The following is a 16923-nucleotide window of genomic DNA, read 5'->3' on the forward strand; positions in this document are numbered from 1 at the left end:
AAGAGCCTAAGTGTCCATCAACAGATGAATGGATCAAGAAGATGTGGTTTATCTATACCATGGAATACTTCATGGCAATGAGAAAGAATGAAATCTGGCCATGTGTAGCAACATGGATAGATCTTGAGGGTGTTATGCTGAGCGAAATAAGTCAGGCAGAGAAGGACAAATATATGTTTGCACGCATAGGAGGATTAGGAGGAACTTAACTGAGGACCATGGGGGAGAAGAAGGAGGGAAATGGTGGGGGAAAGGGAGAGAGGCAAACCATGAGAGACTCTTGAATGCTGAGAAACAAACTGAGGACTGATGGATGTGGGGGGGAGGAGGGAGATGGGCATGGAGGAGGGTACTTGTGGGGATGAGCACTGGGTGTTATATGGAAACCAACTTGACTATTTGTAAAAAAAATAATAAAATAAAATCTGTTTTAATTTGAAAAAAAAAGAAATAATACAGTAAGCCTTGAAAAATAAGACAGAGTTGCTCTGAACACTGTCTCTGCACATGTGTAGGTAACCACCTTACAACAGACTGTTACTTTACTGCAAAAGGATAAAGACTACCTCAATCGCCAAAACATGGAGCTTAGTGTTCGCTGTGCCCACGAAGAGGACCGCCTTGAAAGACTTCAGGTTCAACTTGAAGAAACCAAAAAGACTAGAGAAGAGATGTATGAAAAATATGTAACATCCAGGCAAGGTTTACATTATTTTTTACATAAATAGATATAAATTAATACCAGCTTCTCTGAGGGAATTCTTACCTTTGGGAAAGAACAGTGATTTTTTTAAAAAGTTATATTGGACTATATTAAAATAACTGTTCATTTTGTTTTCTTCTAATATATTCTTATTCTAGTTGATTTTTATATTAAGACAGTGTGAGTTTTATTTTTTTCTAATAATAAAAAGCCTATTTTAGGTTGCTATATATATGCTATAATTCTTTTTTTTCTTATGACATAAACTTTTTAATTGTCGGCAACTAAGATCTCTATGTAAATATGTTTTGAAAGAAAAGATGTAAGTATCTTTTGAAATCAGTGTAATTGTGCAGAACTTAAGCCGACCTTTTCCTGACTGTGTGAAACCTGAGAGAAGAATTAGGGGATGGCGTTACATGCACGCTCTGGAATCAGAGTCCTGCCCTTTAATCCTGTCTTCTCTCTTCAACTAGATGTATAAGCTATTAGAGTTATAGTTTATATATATAAACTATATATATAATATATATATTAGTGTGTGTGTATATATATATCTATATACAGTTACTATAGTCCTTATAATCTTTGAGATCTTTATTTTTATCAACACATCCGAAACTAAAAAAAATTTAAAATTTTATCCTTTAAAACTTCACACATTCATAACTTTTTCCCCAGTCTGTGGTATTTTTCATGAGTTTGTGCTCCTGCTAATGGCCTAAGTAATGCTTTGACTTTGCTAAGAAATCACAGTGGTTATGGCTGTTGTGTTTTAGAAGGAAAGATTTTATAAAGAGTTGATTAGACATTTTGGTTTTAATTTTGTCTCTCAACATGTACAACACCAGATTATTTTTAAATGAAGGATATTCCATATACATCAGTTTTCAGGTCTCTGGCCATATGCATTAAAAACTATTAGTAGAATAGTTTTGAAGATGAATACATTTTATATAGTAATTAAACCTTTGGGGCAATATATTTTACAACTATGTTTTTCAAATAACATTGTATGTAGAACATAATTGACATAAGATAATAAATCTTACATGAAGCACAAAAGTATGTTTCTTTTACAGAAACAAAATTCATGGATATTACTTTTGACTCCTTGCAGAGACCATTATAAAACCGAATATGAAAATAAACTACATGATGAACTGGAACAAATCAGATTAAAAACTAATCAAGAAATTGATCAACTTCGAAGTGCCTCTCGGGAAATGTATGAACGAGAAAACAGGTATAAAAAAAGTAGGAAATTTGTAGGAAAAAGTAGAACATTTTTTTCTTTTGAAACTTATTAAACTGTTTCTATGACATCATCTCTTTTTTAATTCATTAAAGAAAATTTGTCATATCTAAATGTAATGGAACATTAAAGTTCTAAGGGCTTTGGTAACTAGCACAGAACAGGGTTTATCAGACCTTAAGTTAAGCGTCTTTACTCAGGTATCCCTAATATCTCTTCATTATCCTGGTAACTTGTCTTTTTGCATTTATGGGTTCAGACTGAGGACAGAGATGAAAAGTAAATAAGATATACCAGTAGTTCTTCCCATAACATGCCAATGATTTCTCCAGGAAATTTTTAGAAACTCGAATAATAATATAAAATATTACATATGCCTCATTTATTTGCTGGCCCTGACAGATACCATATTAAATAATTTTAAAGATGAATAAATTTTTTTATTAATTTTAGAGGCTCCTGGGTGGCTCAATCAGATAAGTGTCTGACTTTGGCTCAGGTCATGATTTCACGGTTTGTGGGTTCAAGCCCCACCTCGGGTTCTGTGCTGACAGCTAGCTCAGAGCCTGGAGCCTGTTTCAGATTCTGTATCTCTCTCTCTCTGACCCTCCCCTGTTCATGCTGTCTGTCTCTCTCAGAAAATAAATAAAACATTAAAAAATTTTTTTTTATCATTTTTAGTTTAGTATATATTCGGTTCCCTTAGTCAGTGATTGGCAGTATTAGGGTGAAATAAATGCAACTAATTTTAATAGCAATTATTTTTTTATGTGCCATCATTATTCTTCATATGGCTTTTGAAGGTTTATATTTTAGTGGGAGAATTATTTTGAAGTTGACTTGTCTCCTACTAGTTTATCAGCACTGATTTGAGTATATTATATTTTGAAGTTTGACAGCAAGCAAGACTTTAAATCAGACTTAATTCTATAATTATCACTGTAACATATTATTCTACTGGAAGTATAGTAGCAAGAAATTTGAGGGTTCCACCCCTCAATTCCAGGCAAAAAAAAGCTGGAAATTTACCTGCTCTATTAATGTAGTCAGCCTCTACTAGGGAAAATCTGTAGGAACTACATGTGCAGAATTACCTTTTGGATGGAAAACCAGCAAAGATAACTTTTAAATCGCTGTTAAATTGTTATTTTAATAAAACATATTGAGGGAGATTTTTATGGTAATGTTGAAGTCCTGGCGAGCAGTTAAATAACTGGACAACCTCATGCAAAAAAATGAAACTGGACCACTATCTTACACCATACATAAAAATTCATTCAAAATGGATTAAAGACTTGAATGTAAGACCGGAAACCATAAAACTCCACTCCTAGAGGAAAACATAGGCAGTCAGCTCCTCAACACCAATCTTGACAATGATTTTTTGAATCTGACAAGAAAAGCAAAAGTGGCTATCCACTTTTCCCAACACCATTTACTGAAAAGACTCCTTTATTTCTGGGCTTTCCATTCTGTATCCATGTGTCTGTTTTTATGTCAGTACCATACTATTTTGATTATGTTGTTTTATAATATATAATTTGAAATCAGGGAAGATGATGCCTTCAGCCTTGTTCTTCTTTCTCAAGAGCTGTGGCTATTCGAGGACTTTTGTGCTTCCATATAAATTTTAGGATTTTTGTTGTAGTTTAGTGAAAAATGCCATTAGAATTTTTATAGAGATTGCATTGAATCTGTAGATTGTTTTGGGGTAGTATGGACACTTTCCCAATCCTTCTAATCCATGAGCATAGACTATCTTTCCATTTATTTGAATCTTTATTCAGTCAGTTAAAGATGACAGAAAGTATATTTTTTAAATGTACACTTAGGGAGCGCCTGGGTGGCTTAGTAGGTTAAGCATCCAACTTTCACTTAGGTCATGATCTCGCGGTTCGTGGGTTCGAGCCCCGCATCAGGCTCTGTGCTGACTGCCAGCTCAGAGCCTGGAGCCTGTTTCAGTCTGTGACTTCCTCTCTCTCTGACCCTCCCCTGCTCACGCTGTCTCTCTCTCTCTCCTAGAAAGAAATAAAAAACATTAAAAATAAATAAATAAATAAATACATAAATGTCCACTTAGTGTGTAATTACAGATTAAATGCCTGTTTGCCATCCAAATCAAGAAGTCAAACAGTGTCAGCACGACAAAAATGTCTTTGAGGCCCTTTCTGCTTAACTCCTTCCTTCCATAAAGATATGGATTTTTATGCTAATAACTTTTGCTTTTTCCTTGTACTTTTATTATCTAAATTACAAGTAAATATGTATTTCTGAGAAAGTTTAGTTTTCATATTATATTAGTGTCACATAAAGGGAACATGCTGTATATATTCTTTTGTGGCTCTATGTGATTCTTCATGTAACCTTATTTTAAGATTCATATGCTAATTGCATTTAGCTGTTCATGGTCATGCCATTCTTATGAATTCATGCTTAAGAGAGCAGGGACATTAGGAGATTAGAGAGAGATGCATACAGAGAGATTAAAGAATGCCAAAAAAATTCTTCCATCTTTTTCAAAATTTTGGTTAGTCCCAGCCCTGTATTAGGTAAAAAGGTTCCTGTACCTTGTGGTCACTTGCTCTTAGGGTTCAAAATACAGAAGAGATATAAGCCTACTGTACACCAGGTTTGATGTTAGAAAAGTTTACATTTGCGCTCTCCAAGCACTATATTCACTTGTTTAGCCAGCATTTATTGATATCCACCATATACTGTAGGTACAACAGGGGCCTCTGCCTTCACGAAGTTGGTTGTCTAATAGACATAAAGACAATAGAGAAACAATAATTATAAGTATGATGATAATGGAGAAAATGACAGGAAACACAGGATGAGATTGTATAGAATTGGGGAAGACTTTATGGCAGAAGAAATATCCATGCTGATACCTGCATGATGACTAAGAATAAGATCTGCGTTAGGAAAGGGAAAGGAATTGGGGAAATGAATGTGCAGCATATATAAAACCTGGAGATTAGACAATATGAAGCTTTGTGAACAAACTGAAAATAATTCCACATGACTTGAGTATAGACTAAGACAGAGAGTTCTAAGAGATAAAACAGAAGACAGAAACAGAGGTCCAGATCATGTATTTGGATCATTGTCTAAGTAAGACCAACGGGGGACAAAGGAAAGATTTTAAGAATATGTATTATATAATCTGACTTTATATAAAAAAGAGATTGTTCTGCAATGTGGAGAGAGTAGAGAAGTAAAGTATATGGCCATAGACATAAAGGCCACTTTTTGAGGTTGGTCTGTTTTCAGAATGAGAAATGATAGAATGGAATTAATAGCAGTCAAGATGGAGAATAATGGGCCAGACTGGAAATATTTCTGGGAGGTGGAACCAACAGGATTCAGTGACTAGATTGGATTCGGGAGGGAGAAGATGTTCAGTAGTCGTGAGGTTTCTGGATTGCATAGCTAATGTGGATGGTGATGCAGTTTTTAAAGCATTAGGGGAAAAAATAAGGCTTTAATAGGAAAACATGATCAATTTAGTTTTATTTGAAGTTTTTGTGTAATACAAGCAGACAGAAAAATTGACGTATAAGATTTTGAATCTCAAGAGAAAGGTCTGGGCATGAGATAGACCTATGGCATAGGTGATATTATTTCTGTTTTTAAAATAAGCAGTTTTAGTCCTGTGACTCTATTCTGTTAGAGATATTATAGGCTTTTATTGACTAGCTTAGTAACCTTAAAATTTAGGGAATTGTTTCTTTGATAACATGCATAATTATTTCCAAGCAGTCCACATAGCACATAAACTTTAGAATCATAATCACTTTGATAATTTCCTGATTTTTCAGTTTTTGTTTTTTTTAAAAATCCTTTAAAATGCTTGGCAACATAGATTTAGACAAGTTAGCCCTTGTTCTCTAGGATGCTTGATAAAGGTAGGTCGGGAAATAGCTGACAGAACTATTTCTAGAAGCGAGAAAACAGAAAGCAGGTTTCCTTTTCCCCAATATTGTTCTGACTCCATAGCCACATCAAAATGGGTAGGCCCTAACCAGGACATTCCTGGGTCAGGGCTGCTGCCCTGGAAGCCGCAACCAGCTCCTGCCCCAGAATGTCCCCAGGGATACTGAAACTAGAGTGGGCAGTTGCCACCAGGTGGGGCCAAACTGCAGCCCAGCTCCAAATGGATTTGAATTGCACTGGACCCCGAGCCAGCTAGGTGTATAGGCTCATCTTTGTCATTTTGTTAACCTCACAGTAATCCAACCTTGTATTTCATGTGGCTGAATCTTTTTGACTCACAGGCAGGATTTAACTGTACTTAGAGCTTATGTCTCAGTAGTCTTTTACAAAGTAAAAATAAATGATAAATTGTTTCTTTTGAAACCTCATAATAGGAATTAAAACAGATGAAGTACTTATACTTGCATATTTGTACTTAATTTCTTTACCTCTCCCCCGATAAACATTTTTAGAAGAAAATTAAATAAGATTAAAGAAATATGTTATGGCCTTGGTTTGTTTTCTATACATTGGCAGATATTTAGAGAGTGCCTTTTATTTTCTCCTTTTAGAGAGGATGTGTAAGAAAAAGATGGACATATGCCATCTGATCCTGGCATCTGTCTCTGCAGTCATACCAGTAGTTTGCAAAGCAAAGGGAAAGGGAGTAGAAGAAACAAAGACTTCAGAAAAGGCGTAGATAAGCAAAGAAAACTGGGGTATTTGGATACATCATGAGTAGTGTAGTTGGGATTATAACATGTATGTATGTATGCTTTTGCTCAGTCTGTGAGTTAGCCTTCTTGTCTTCTGTACTTTGGAGTTGCTTTAAAATCTAGTTTGTAGTTATGTATGGGAAATAGTGAAACACTCTGGTGATGAGATTTGTTATACAAATAACTTCTTGCTTAGTAGGTATTTTGTGACTGAAATGTACAGACCATTTTATACATTTGGAAGCAAAGCATTATTCCATGAACAGGGAGTATATTATGAAAGAGATTTGGATCAAAAGACTAAACTTAAATTCTGACTCTGGCACTAAATCAGCTTAATATCCCTGCAGTTTAATTTCCTCTTTTATAAAATGAGCTAATAATACTATTTCACAGAGTGATCTGTATGGTCTAAATGAGATAATGTATGTGAAAAGTACATTAAATGAGTACATTTAATTATAAAGCTATGTATAGGTAGTACTTATTTTGATACTTTTTATCTGTATTCAGTATTTAAAATTTTTCTTATCAATTTGTTGACAGTATTAAAATGAAGATCATATAAAAGTCAATTGATAACATTATGAAATCATTATCATTAAAAGGCACTACTATTAAATATGTAATGAATCTTAAGTAATGGGGCACCTGGGTGGCTCATTCGGTTAAGCCGCCGACTTCAGCGCAGTTCATGATCTCCTAGTTCGTGAGTTCAAGCGCCATCTTGGGCTTTGTACTGACAGCTCAGAGCTTGGAGCCTGCTTTGGAATCTGTGTTTCCCTCTCTCTGCCCCTCCCCACTCTCTCTCTCTCTCTCTCTCTCTCCTCTCTCTCTCTTTCTCTGTCTGTCTCTCTCCCCCACCCTCCTCACTCTCTCTCTCAGAAATAAATATTAAAAAAGTAAATTTAAAAAATCTTAAGTATTGATCTCCATAGCATTGAACCATTTTCCTTAAATGACATGATTCAGACATGCATGCCATTGTTTCAGTCTAAATTTCTATATAAAATGCTAACTTACTTGTTCCTAATTAATACTATGAGGTAACAAAGAAGAAATAAATTCAGCTGATTAAGTTTTTACAAAAGTAAAACTACCTTGACCTAAGATAGTCTCATTATTGTAAACCCAAAAAGAACTGTTCTCATAGTGATCCGTAAAAAGGAGAACGAGTTTGTTAGAAGTATTTTATTATGCTTTTAAACATGACAGTATTGTTTTATGATTTTGTTTTCCCACCATATCAATAAAAACCATCTTGATCAGAATTTATCATCTTCCAGAAGTACTTAAGAAGAAACTTAATGACATAAGTTTGTGTCAAATCTTGGAGTAATATTAAACATCTTCAATCTAGTTTATTTACAAAGATTAGTTGGGTATACATAATGCATTAGAATAGATGACTTGGAACTAGTGTGTGGGGGCTCCATTCATCATTTTACAAGTGCATGTCCTCAATTGGTACTTAAACAGACTTCTTTCGTTCATGTCTGACCAGGTATCTGTATAGTTTTTAGATGGAAAAACTTAAGATAACAAGAAAACATCTTGAGACGTTTAACCCTAATTATCATCCTAGAGAAGATAAATATCTAACCCAAACTATGGGTTAAAAGAAGATATAAAAAATTTAAGCATCAAAATGCAAAAATTTATTTAAAATCCATTTATGTGTTAAGGTTTAAAAAGTAGCTGATAGGGGCACCTGGGTGGCTCAACTGGTTAAACATCCAGCTTCAGCTCAGGTCATGATCTCGGGACTCATGAGTTCAAGTCTGTGTCAGGCTCTTTGCTGACAGCTCAGAGCCCAGAGCCTGCTTTGTATTCTGTGTCTCCCTCTCCCTCTGCCCCTCCCCTGCTCATGCTCTCTCTCAAAAATGAACAAATGTTAAAAAAAATTTTTTTTTTACTTACGAAGATATTCATTTAGAGAATAATAATTAGGGTTAAACGTCTCAAGATGTTTTCTTGTATAAAAAGAGAATGACAATATATATAAGGGTATCCTGCAGAAACAGGGATAATGCTGGAGGGGCTTCAACAGTTTAATGCCCTTCTTGCACTTAGGGTCTGCAGGGAGTGACATCTGTGATGCAACAGAGAAAAATCTATAAAATTAAAAAAAAAAAGTGCTTGAGCACCAACTGAAATAAAAGGATAGGAAAATACAGTATGTTCAGTCAAAAGGAATCTCAAAAAATTTCTCCTCTGGAAACGCATAGCTTCACCCAAGAAATTGTGATACATAAAATTTCCACTCTGCTTTTTTTATGTCCTTCCTATTCATTACTTTTCAACAACTATGTTAATTAAAGGAACAATTATTGGTCATTTGATTATAAACAGCAGGTAATCCACTTGCCACCCTTCTCAATTATGCCATTTTAAAAACAATGGCTTCACATATGGAAATGATCGGTTTTAGTGTTGTCCAGGAAGAGGTAGAAGTGATTAATTCAGACATTTTCCCTATAAACAGCCCGTTTCAGTCCCCTTTTTGTTCCAACTGGAAAAAAAATGTATTCACTGTTATTAACCAAAAATATTTGTATGTGGAAGCAGGAGAATGGGTTGCTTAGTTGTGCCTGGGGAGCTCTTCTGACACCCATGCTTTTTTCACTATTTATTCTTGGTAAATTTCAAGTTCTGAGACATTAGTGGAGTTTATTCAGGCTAAGCATGCCCTTGGCATTCCCAAACTCTGATTTGTCCTACTAGGATTTCAAAACTTCCTAAGGTTTTTCCCATTCTTGTAAAACTTGTTCTTGCCAAACTTTTCAAGTATAAATTTAGATTTGTCATATTAGTACCATGAAATGTATCTTCTAGTATAGGAAAGTATGTTCCATGTACAGAAATCTGTTGTTACATTTTGTACTGAGATTTCAGGTTTTGGGTGTGAGATACTTCTGGATAAACTTTACATACCTGAAGTCATGAAACACTAATTTGCATATGAAATACATCTGTTTTATTGTAATATTAAAATATTACAATATTTTATTTAGAGAAATAATGAAGAACTTAACTCTTCAAATTTCTATTTGAAGGTTATAATTTAAATAATGATATCTCCCAGTTGTTTGTCCCTGTAATTCCTGGTTTATGCTTATATTTTTGGCATAATTATTATCTTTCGCTCTTAAAAATGCCTCAAGTTGAAAAATACATTGTTTGGACACTAGTTACAATATGTACTAGGGCACTCACTTTACTTTTGCACTTTACATAAGATTGATCAGATTTCTTTTTTCTCTTTTCTACCATGTTTCCTTTCCACCTCCCACATGTAAAAAAGAAAGGATGGATGGGAGAGCTAAGTATGTGCGTATGAGAGATGGACTTAGTAGGATACAGCATGAGAAAATCATGAAAAACAGTTTGAAATCAAATGTTAGCTTTCTAAAAGCATTTTAAAGGATGAAATATTTTTATTTTGTATTTAAAACATTCTAATTCTGGCCAGTTGGCAACTCCCAACATCGTTCTTTATTATAATTAATTACATTTGATTATATATTCATTTGGACTTTTAAAATTTTAACTTCATTAGCTTATACATGCTACAGATAGTCTCTAACAGTTTTTCCAGTTTGTCTTTTGAAGAACATTAGAATTCTTGCTCTTCCAGAACTGTATGTTGTTTTGTTTCAAATGCATCTAATATTTTTAAATGGATGTTTATTAGCTACATGGCAGTTATGGTTTTATCTGTGGCCAAAATACAATCAATCTATCTAGTGTTTTACCAAACCACCGTAAGACTGAAGGAGCATGGACTGTAAAAACAACTCTTTATATAATATAGTCACAATCCTTACAAGGCTTATTTTTAATTTGACATGTGTGCTACAAGATGACCATATAAATTTTAAATGACAGAATTTCCCAAGGAGACAACTTTTGTGACACAAAGGGAATCTTAGGAAAGGCAGTGTGATGTGATGAGGAGCACACACTCTAGAACCGAAGAGCTCGGGTTTACATTTGGGCTCCATCGCTTCCTTGCTGTGTGACCTTAGATAACGACTTCTCTGTGTCTCAGTCTTCTCCTTTGTAAAATGGAGATAATGAGACAGCCTGCATTTGTGGAGTTGTTGTGAAGAGTTATAGTATGTAAAATGCCTAAAATAGTTCCTAGCACATTGTAAGCAGTCTATATGTTTGTTATTACTGTGATTGTCGGTGGAGTACATTCAATTTATCTCAGAAACCTTAAAGGTCAATTGATAATATTAAAGGAAGTACTGTATCTTTATCTTTATGTTAAAAGGAACTGTGTGCCTTCTTGTATGCAGGTTGTGTGGGTGGAGAAGGGGAAGGGATGGTAAGGTAACTGATAGATTAGGTTCACACAGAAATCTTACCAGCAGAAATCTAGGAGAGGACCTGTTGGTAGAAACCTCAGCCTCTAGCACTTTTTCAGATTCATTTTAGTTTTCTTTTTTGGGTTTCTTTTTTCTAATGTTTATTATTTTTGAGAGAGAGCAAGCAGGGGAGGGGCAGAGAGAGAGAGAGGGAGACAGAGGATTGGAAGTGGGCTCTGTGCTGATAGCAGAAAGCCCCATGTGGGGCTCGAACTCACAAACTGTGATACTATGACCTGAGCCAAAGTCAGACGCTCAACAGAGGCACCCAGGTGGCCCAAGTTTTCTTTTTTTGAATTGCCTTATTTGTCCTTCAAGGTCCAACTTACATATCTTCCCTTCATACACTCACCTCTCTTCCTCCAGTTAAAAAGTAATCAAACCCTTCTTTGTGGCCTTGGAATTTTGTTTATGCCTTTATACAGCACTAATTATAGTTAGGTGGATGATATAGATGGTAGCATGGTGAATGCACTAGCATCTTCTAATCATACCTCTGCTCACAAGCCCTATTGTTAGTGTTGTGGGTTTTATTTCATTTTCTGTGACTTGCTTTTATTTCTAATGCCCATTATTGCAGGAAAGAAAATATAGTTAGGGACTGAAGCCTCTGTACCTACTAAGTGTTCATGATTAATGATACCATAATGGCAATCTGCGTGGAATTTTGCTATTGAAATAACTTATAGAACAATGAAGCTATCTTTGAGAAATGGAAATTGCAACCAATTTGTGATGATTTACTGACGGAAATATGTAGATCATCTAGGAATGAAAAATATATAATTGTTTAATATACTTAAAGAATTTAATTCTATCTATAAAATTAAATTTCATGTTTCTGTTTGATGATAGAATATTTTTGAAGGTCATTGCAATCAGGATGATATCAAACATAATGACATGACATTTTGTGATATCTATTTTAAAATACACTTCCACTTAGATAATAATATATAAATGCTTTTTTCTTCTTAATAAGTTATCTGTACTACAGTTTTTGTAAGCTACTTATTTCTGGCTCATAAACCATTTGGATTGATGAATCTCTATTGGTTGATATGTTTTAAATTTTAACTTTTTTGTATCACAATATAAAAGATGACATTTCATACTGTCAGAGCAAGTATTTCTGTCCAATAGTTATTACATAGATTTATTCAAATAATGTGGATTTCCATGACTTTCTACTGATATTCCCCATGAAAAATAAACTCAACACTCTAATACCCAAACCAGGTCTTAGGGGACATATGGTAATATGGTGTAAAAAATACTTGCTTTAGTCAACTTGACAATAAATTATATTAAAAAAAAACACTTGGTTTGCAGAAAGACATAGTTGGGCACAAACTACAGCTTTAACATAGGCTGTGACTTTGAACTAGGTCCTTTAAGCTCTTGAACTTAAAGTTTACTTCACTATAGAAAATACAGCATAAGGGATTTGTAGGAATTATGTGAGCAAAATCATTTACATTCTATTCTATTTATAACTATGTTAGAGAAGTGGATTTAAAAAAACTAAGTGGATCTCTAAAAAAAAGCTTCCTGTTGGTATTTTTCTTGATCCAGACTTCCACTTTGATTAAGAAAAAAACAAGGTTTGATCTTTAAAGTCTCATATCTTGCTGTGTCATCACCTAATTATTCACTCTTCTTACCTTCAGCCTTTTAGACATTACCCTTAACTGTTATTAGATACATCATTGTCTCAATTTCAGTTCCTGCTATCATCAGTACTATTAGTGGGTGACTTATGTAACACTCTGGCTTCATACTTTCTTGAGCCCTACATGAATATTGATTTAGCTTCACTTAGCTACCTCAGCGGTCACACCCTGCACCTTGGTATCAACTAAAATTATATTCCTGAAAGTACTATTCTACCTCTAAATCACCATTTTTTGATAGCAATCTCTAGTCTTTTATCCTATCTGTAAACTACTTAAATTTATGTTTGTCATCTTATTAGGACTACATGTCTTTTGTCCCTTCTGCTTTGTCCTAACCTATCAGCCCTCTGAGTTCTCTTCTCTTCCATTCCTCTGTGAGATCCCAAAGGCCATCACTTCATCTTGCTCATATCCCAGACTTTGTTCCCATTTTGACAGTTGTGATCTCTATGTTATATTTTTCATTTAAAATATTTTATATAATATTTATTAACTTCTTAAGACCTCAATTTTCTTGTGGATACTGTGTGAGTAATTATACTTACCTCGTTAGATTATGGTAAGGATCAAACAACTCATATATACAAACTGTTTAGCCTTCCTTCAGCCCGCATGGAGATAAGTTACAAAGAAAGATCCTGGGACATTTAGAGGTAGACCATGTTTGCACCTGCACTACTATGTGCTGTTACAGAAACACCAAGCCAGGTAAATTCATTTAATATACACCTTGGGTCACCAACCTGAAGCGGGTCCTTAAGATTGTCAGATAGTCCACTTTAAGCAAGTACATTTATGAATCCTTTGAAGATGGATACTTACATGTTTGGAATAATTGAGTGTATGCTTAAATTTTAGAAATCTCCGAGAAGCAAGGGATAATGCTGTGGCTGAAAAGGACCGAGCAGTGATGGCTGAAAAGAATGCTTTAGAAAAACATGATCAGCTCTTAGACAGGTAAGCATCGTGCTGATCTGGAAATGTTAGAATGATTTTTGTTCCTGTTACTTTTGATATTAGAAAATATTTTTAAAAGAAGTATACTTATTTTAAGTGAACTATAGTTCATGCATTATTTTTATAACATACAATTATTACAGATACTAAAACAAGATAATACAGCAGTTTAATCACTCTCCAGAGTTTCCTTATACCCCTTTTGTCCGTCTCAACCACTGCTCCTCAAGAGGCAAACATTTTCCCATTTCTGTCACCATAGTTTAGCTTTGCTCTTCCTGGATTGAAAATAAATGGAATTCTACAGTATGTACTTTTTTGTGTCTAGCTTCTTTAACGCAGCATTATATTTTCATCTATTTTGTTGTTGTATCAGTAGTTCATTCCTTACTGTTGCTGGGTAGGAATGTACCACAGTTTGTTTATTCATTCACCTGTCAATGGGCATTGAGGTTGTTTCCCTTTTGGAGCTATCATGAATGAAGCTGCTACGAACTTTTTTTATAAAGTCTTTTGGGCATACGTTTTTATTTGTCTTGGATAAATTTTCTCTTGAAGTGGAATTGGTAGTCATAAAGTAGAAAGATATTTTACTTTCAAAGAACTTACTGAGGGGCACCTGAGTGGCTCAGCTGGTGAAGTGTCCAACTTCAGTTTAGGCCATGATCTCGCGGTTCATGGGTTCGCACCTTGCATCGGGTTCTGTGCTGGCAGCTCAGAGCCTGGAGCCTGCTTCGGATTCTGTGTCTCCCTCTCTCTCTGCCCCTCCCCTACTTGCACTCTGTTTCTCAAAAAAATTGATAAATGTTAAAAACAAAAGAAACTATTGAACGTAACTCCAAAGTTATACTCCCAAGTTCATAAAATCCATATGTTAAAAATCTATATGTTCTGGTTTAGGTGTGTTGGAGGAAGGGGAAGAGAGAAAATGATTTGTCTTTAATTTATCAGTAGAAAAGTATATTTACTTTTAATAGCCTAGTTAATAGGAAAATCACTGATGAGTATTATTAAGGTAAATACCATTGTCTCATTGAACATCCTAGATTTTCAGTGGTTTGACTACATATAGAGTAAACAAAATGGTTACCTTTTTTAAGAACTTTATATTTTGAAAATAATTTCAGACAGAAAAGTAAGTAGAATAGTACATCAAGTACATATACCTTTCGTATACTATTAAACTTAGAAAATAACTCAATGGAGCTTTTAATTGTGTTAAATGAAGACTTGCAGATTTGTTTTTGAATTAAGCAATTACATGAAACTAAAAATTGAAAGCAAGTCTTCATATAATTAACCTATGACCAGAATCTTTTAGAATGGCTCAAATTATTAAACTTCTGAATTCAAATCAACTTTATAAACTTGATGCATTAGTTAATGTAATATTAGAAAAAATAGATATAATATTAGAGAAATCTTTTCTGTTATGTGAAAGTATATCTAAATCTGAGCATTTTTTTTAAATGTTTTATTTATTTATTTCTAGGAAAGAGACAGCATGAACAAGGGAGGGTCAGAGAGAGAGGGAGTGACAGACTCTGAAACAGGCTCCAGGCTCTGAGCTGGCAGTCAGCACAGAGCCCGACACGGGGCTCGAACCCACGAACCGCGAGATCATGACCTAAGTGAAAGTCGGACGCTTAACCGACTAAGCCACCCAGGCGCCCCTAAATCTGAGCATTTTAATATAAAATAAATTTCTAAATCAGCTGTTTTTATTGGAGTGCTGTTATAATCTTAAAATCTTTTACTATGTATAACCTTTCCATTTATAAAACTATATGGAGTACACAGAAGATTTATTTGGCTTTTTGTTGATGTTTTGAATGTGATGTCTTTAGGAATGGCTCTAGAATAATATTTATGGACAAACTAACAAACTTTAAAAGCGTAACTTTTTTTTTAATGTTTATTTATTTATTTTGAGAAAGAGTGTACCAGTTCACAAGTGGGGGAGGGCAGACAGAGGGGGAGAGAGAGAATCCCAAGCAGGCTCCACATTCAGCACAGAGCCTGGTACAGGACTCAATCCCATGACCACGAGAACACGACCTAAGCCAAAATCAGGAGTCAGACACCTAACTGACTGAGCTACTTAGATGCCTCAAGAAAGCAGAAGATTTTACCTAGTAAACCAGAACTTATATTTGGGCAGTATTTCATAACTTATTAGCTTTGGTGTGTTTTTATGAATTTGGAGAAAAGAGAATAATAAATCTGATCTTAAAATTGGCTATTTTAGGGGCACCTGGATGGCTCAGTTTGTTGGGCATCCAACTTCAGCTCAGATCATGATCTTGCAGGTTGTGAGTTCGAGCCCTGCATCAGACTCTGCTGGCAGCTTAGAGCCTGGAGCCTGCTTCAGATTCTGTGTCTCCCTCTCTCTCTGCCCCTCCCCTGCTCAAACTGACTCTCCCTCAGAGATAAATAAACATTAAAAATTTTATTTTCAATTGGCTATTTTATATTCATATTAAGCTCTGATATGTCCTAAACTCTGGCACTCTAAAATCCTTATTTGTTCATATACTAGCAGCTGATATTTATCCTAAATCCATATGATGCTTTAGTACTTGAAGATATCTTTTGAATTATTGAGATTGCAATCGTTTAAATGTTTGTAGGGCATGTAGAACCGTGTCTTGCATATAAGCAGTAATATAGAAATGTTTACTATTATTATAAAATAATTTGTTTAATTAGTTCTGTTTACTAACTGAATTTTTCCTATTTAAAAGTTGATCTTTCAAAATCGTTTTCCACTAGAATTTTGAGTAAACTAGAACAGCTCATTTTTTTCATTGAGGTTTAATTGACATACAATATTGTATTAGTTTCAGGCATAAAACACAGTGATTCGGTATTTATATACATTACAAAATAATCACTAAAATAAGTCTAGTTACCATCTGTCACCATATAAAGGTTTTAAAATGTTGTTGACTGCATTCCTGGTGCTGTACATCACATCCCTGTGTATTATTTGTTTTAGAGCTGGAAGATTGTACCTCTCAGTCCCCCTCGCCTGTTTCTTCCATCCCTCTACCCTCCCTCTGTTCTTGGAACCATCAGTTTATTCTCTGCATTTGAGTCTATTTCTGTTTTTTATTTGTTTATCTGTTTTGCTTCTTAGATTACACATGTAAGTGAAATCATAAGGTATTTGTCTTTTTCTGTCTGATTTATTTCACTTACTATAATACACTTTAGGTCTATCCATGTTGTCGTAAATCTCAAGATTTCATTCTTATGACTGTTGTAT

General features: G+C 34.5%; 1 protein-coding gene across 3 annotated transcripts in view; it reads left to right on the forward strand.

Annotated features, from left to right (window-relative positions):
• Window positions 1-16923, forward strand: part of PIBF1 (progesterone immunomodulatory binding factor 1) — a 202270-nt gene that overhangs the window by 47707 nt on the left and 137640 nt on the right. For all 3 annotated transcript variants that reach the window (XM_039240089.1, XM_039240091.1, XM_039240090.1), the window contains exons 8-10: window positions 516-697; window positions 1824-1949; window positions 13557-13655. In XM_039240089.1, the coding sequence (XP_039096020.1) occupies window positions 516-697; window positions 1824-1949; window positions 13557-13655 (407 nt within the window). The remainder of the gene's footprint in view (window positions 1-515; window positions 698-1823; window positions 1950-13556; window positions 13656-16923) is intronic.

This window comes from Hyaena hyaena, unplaced genomic scaffold (assembly GCF_003009895.1).
Source record: "Hyaena hyaena isolate Hyena2069 unplaced genomic scaffold, ASM300989v1 scaffold_166, whole genome shotgun sequence".
Classification (NCBI taxonomy): domain Eukaryota; kingdom Metazoa; phylum Chordata; class Mammalia; order Carnivora; family Hyaenidae; genus Hyaena; species Hyaena hyaena.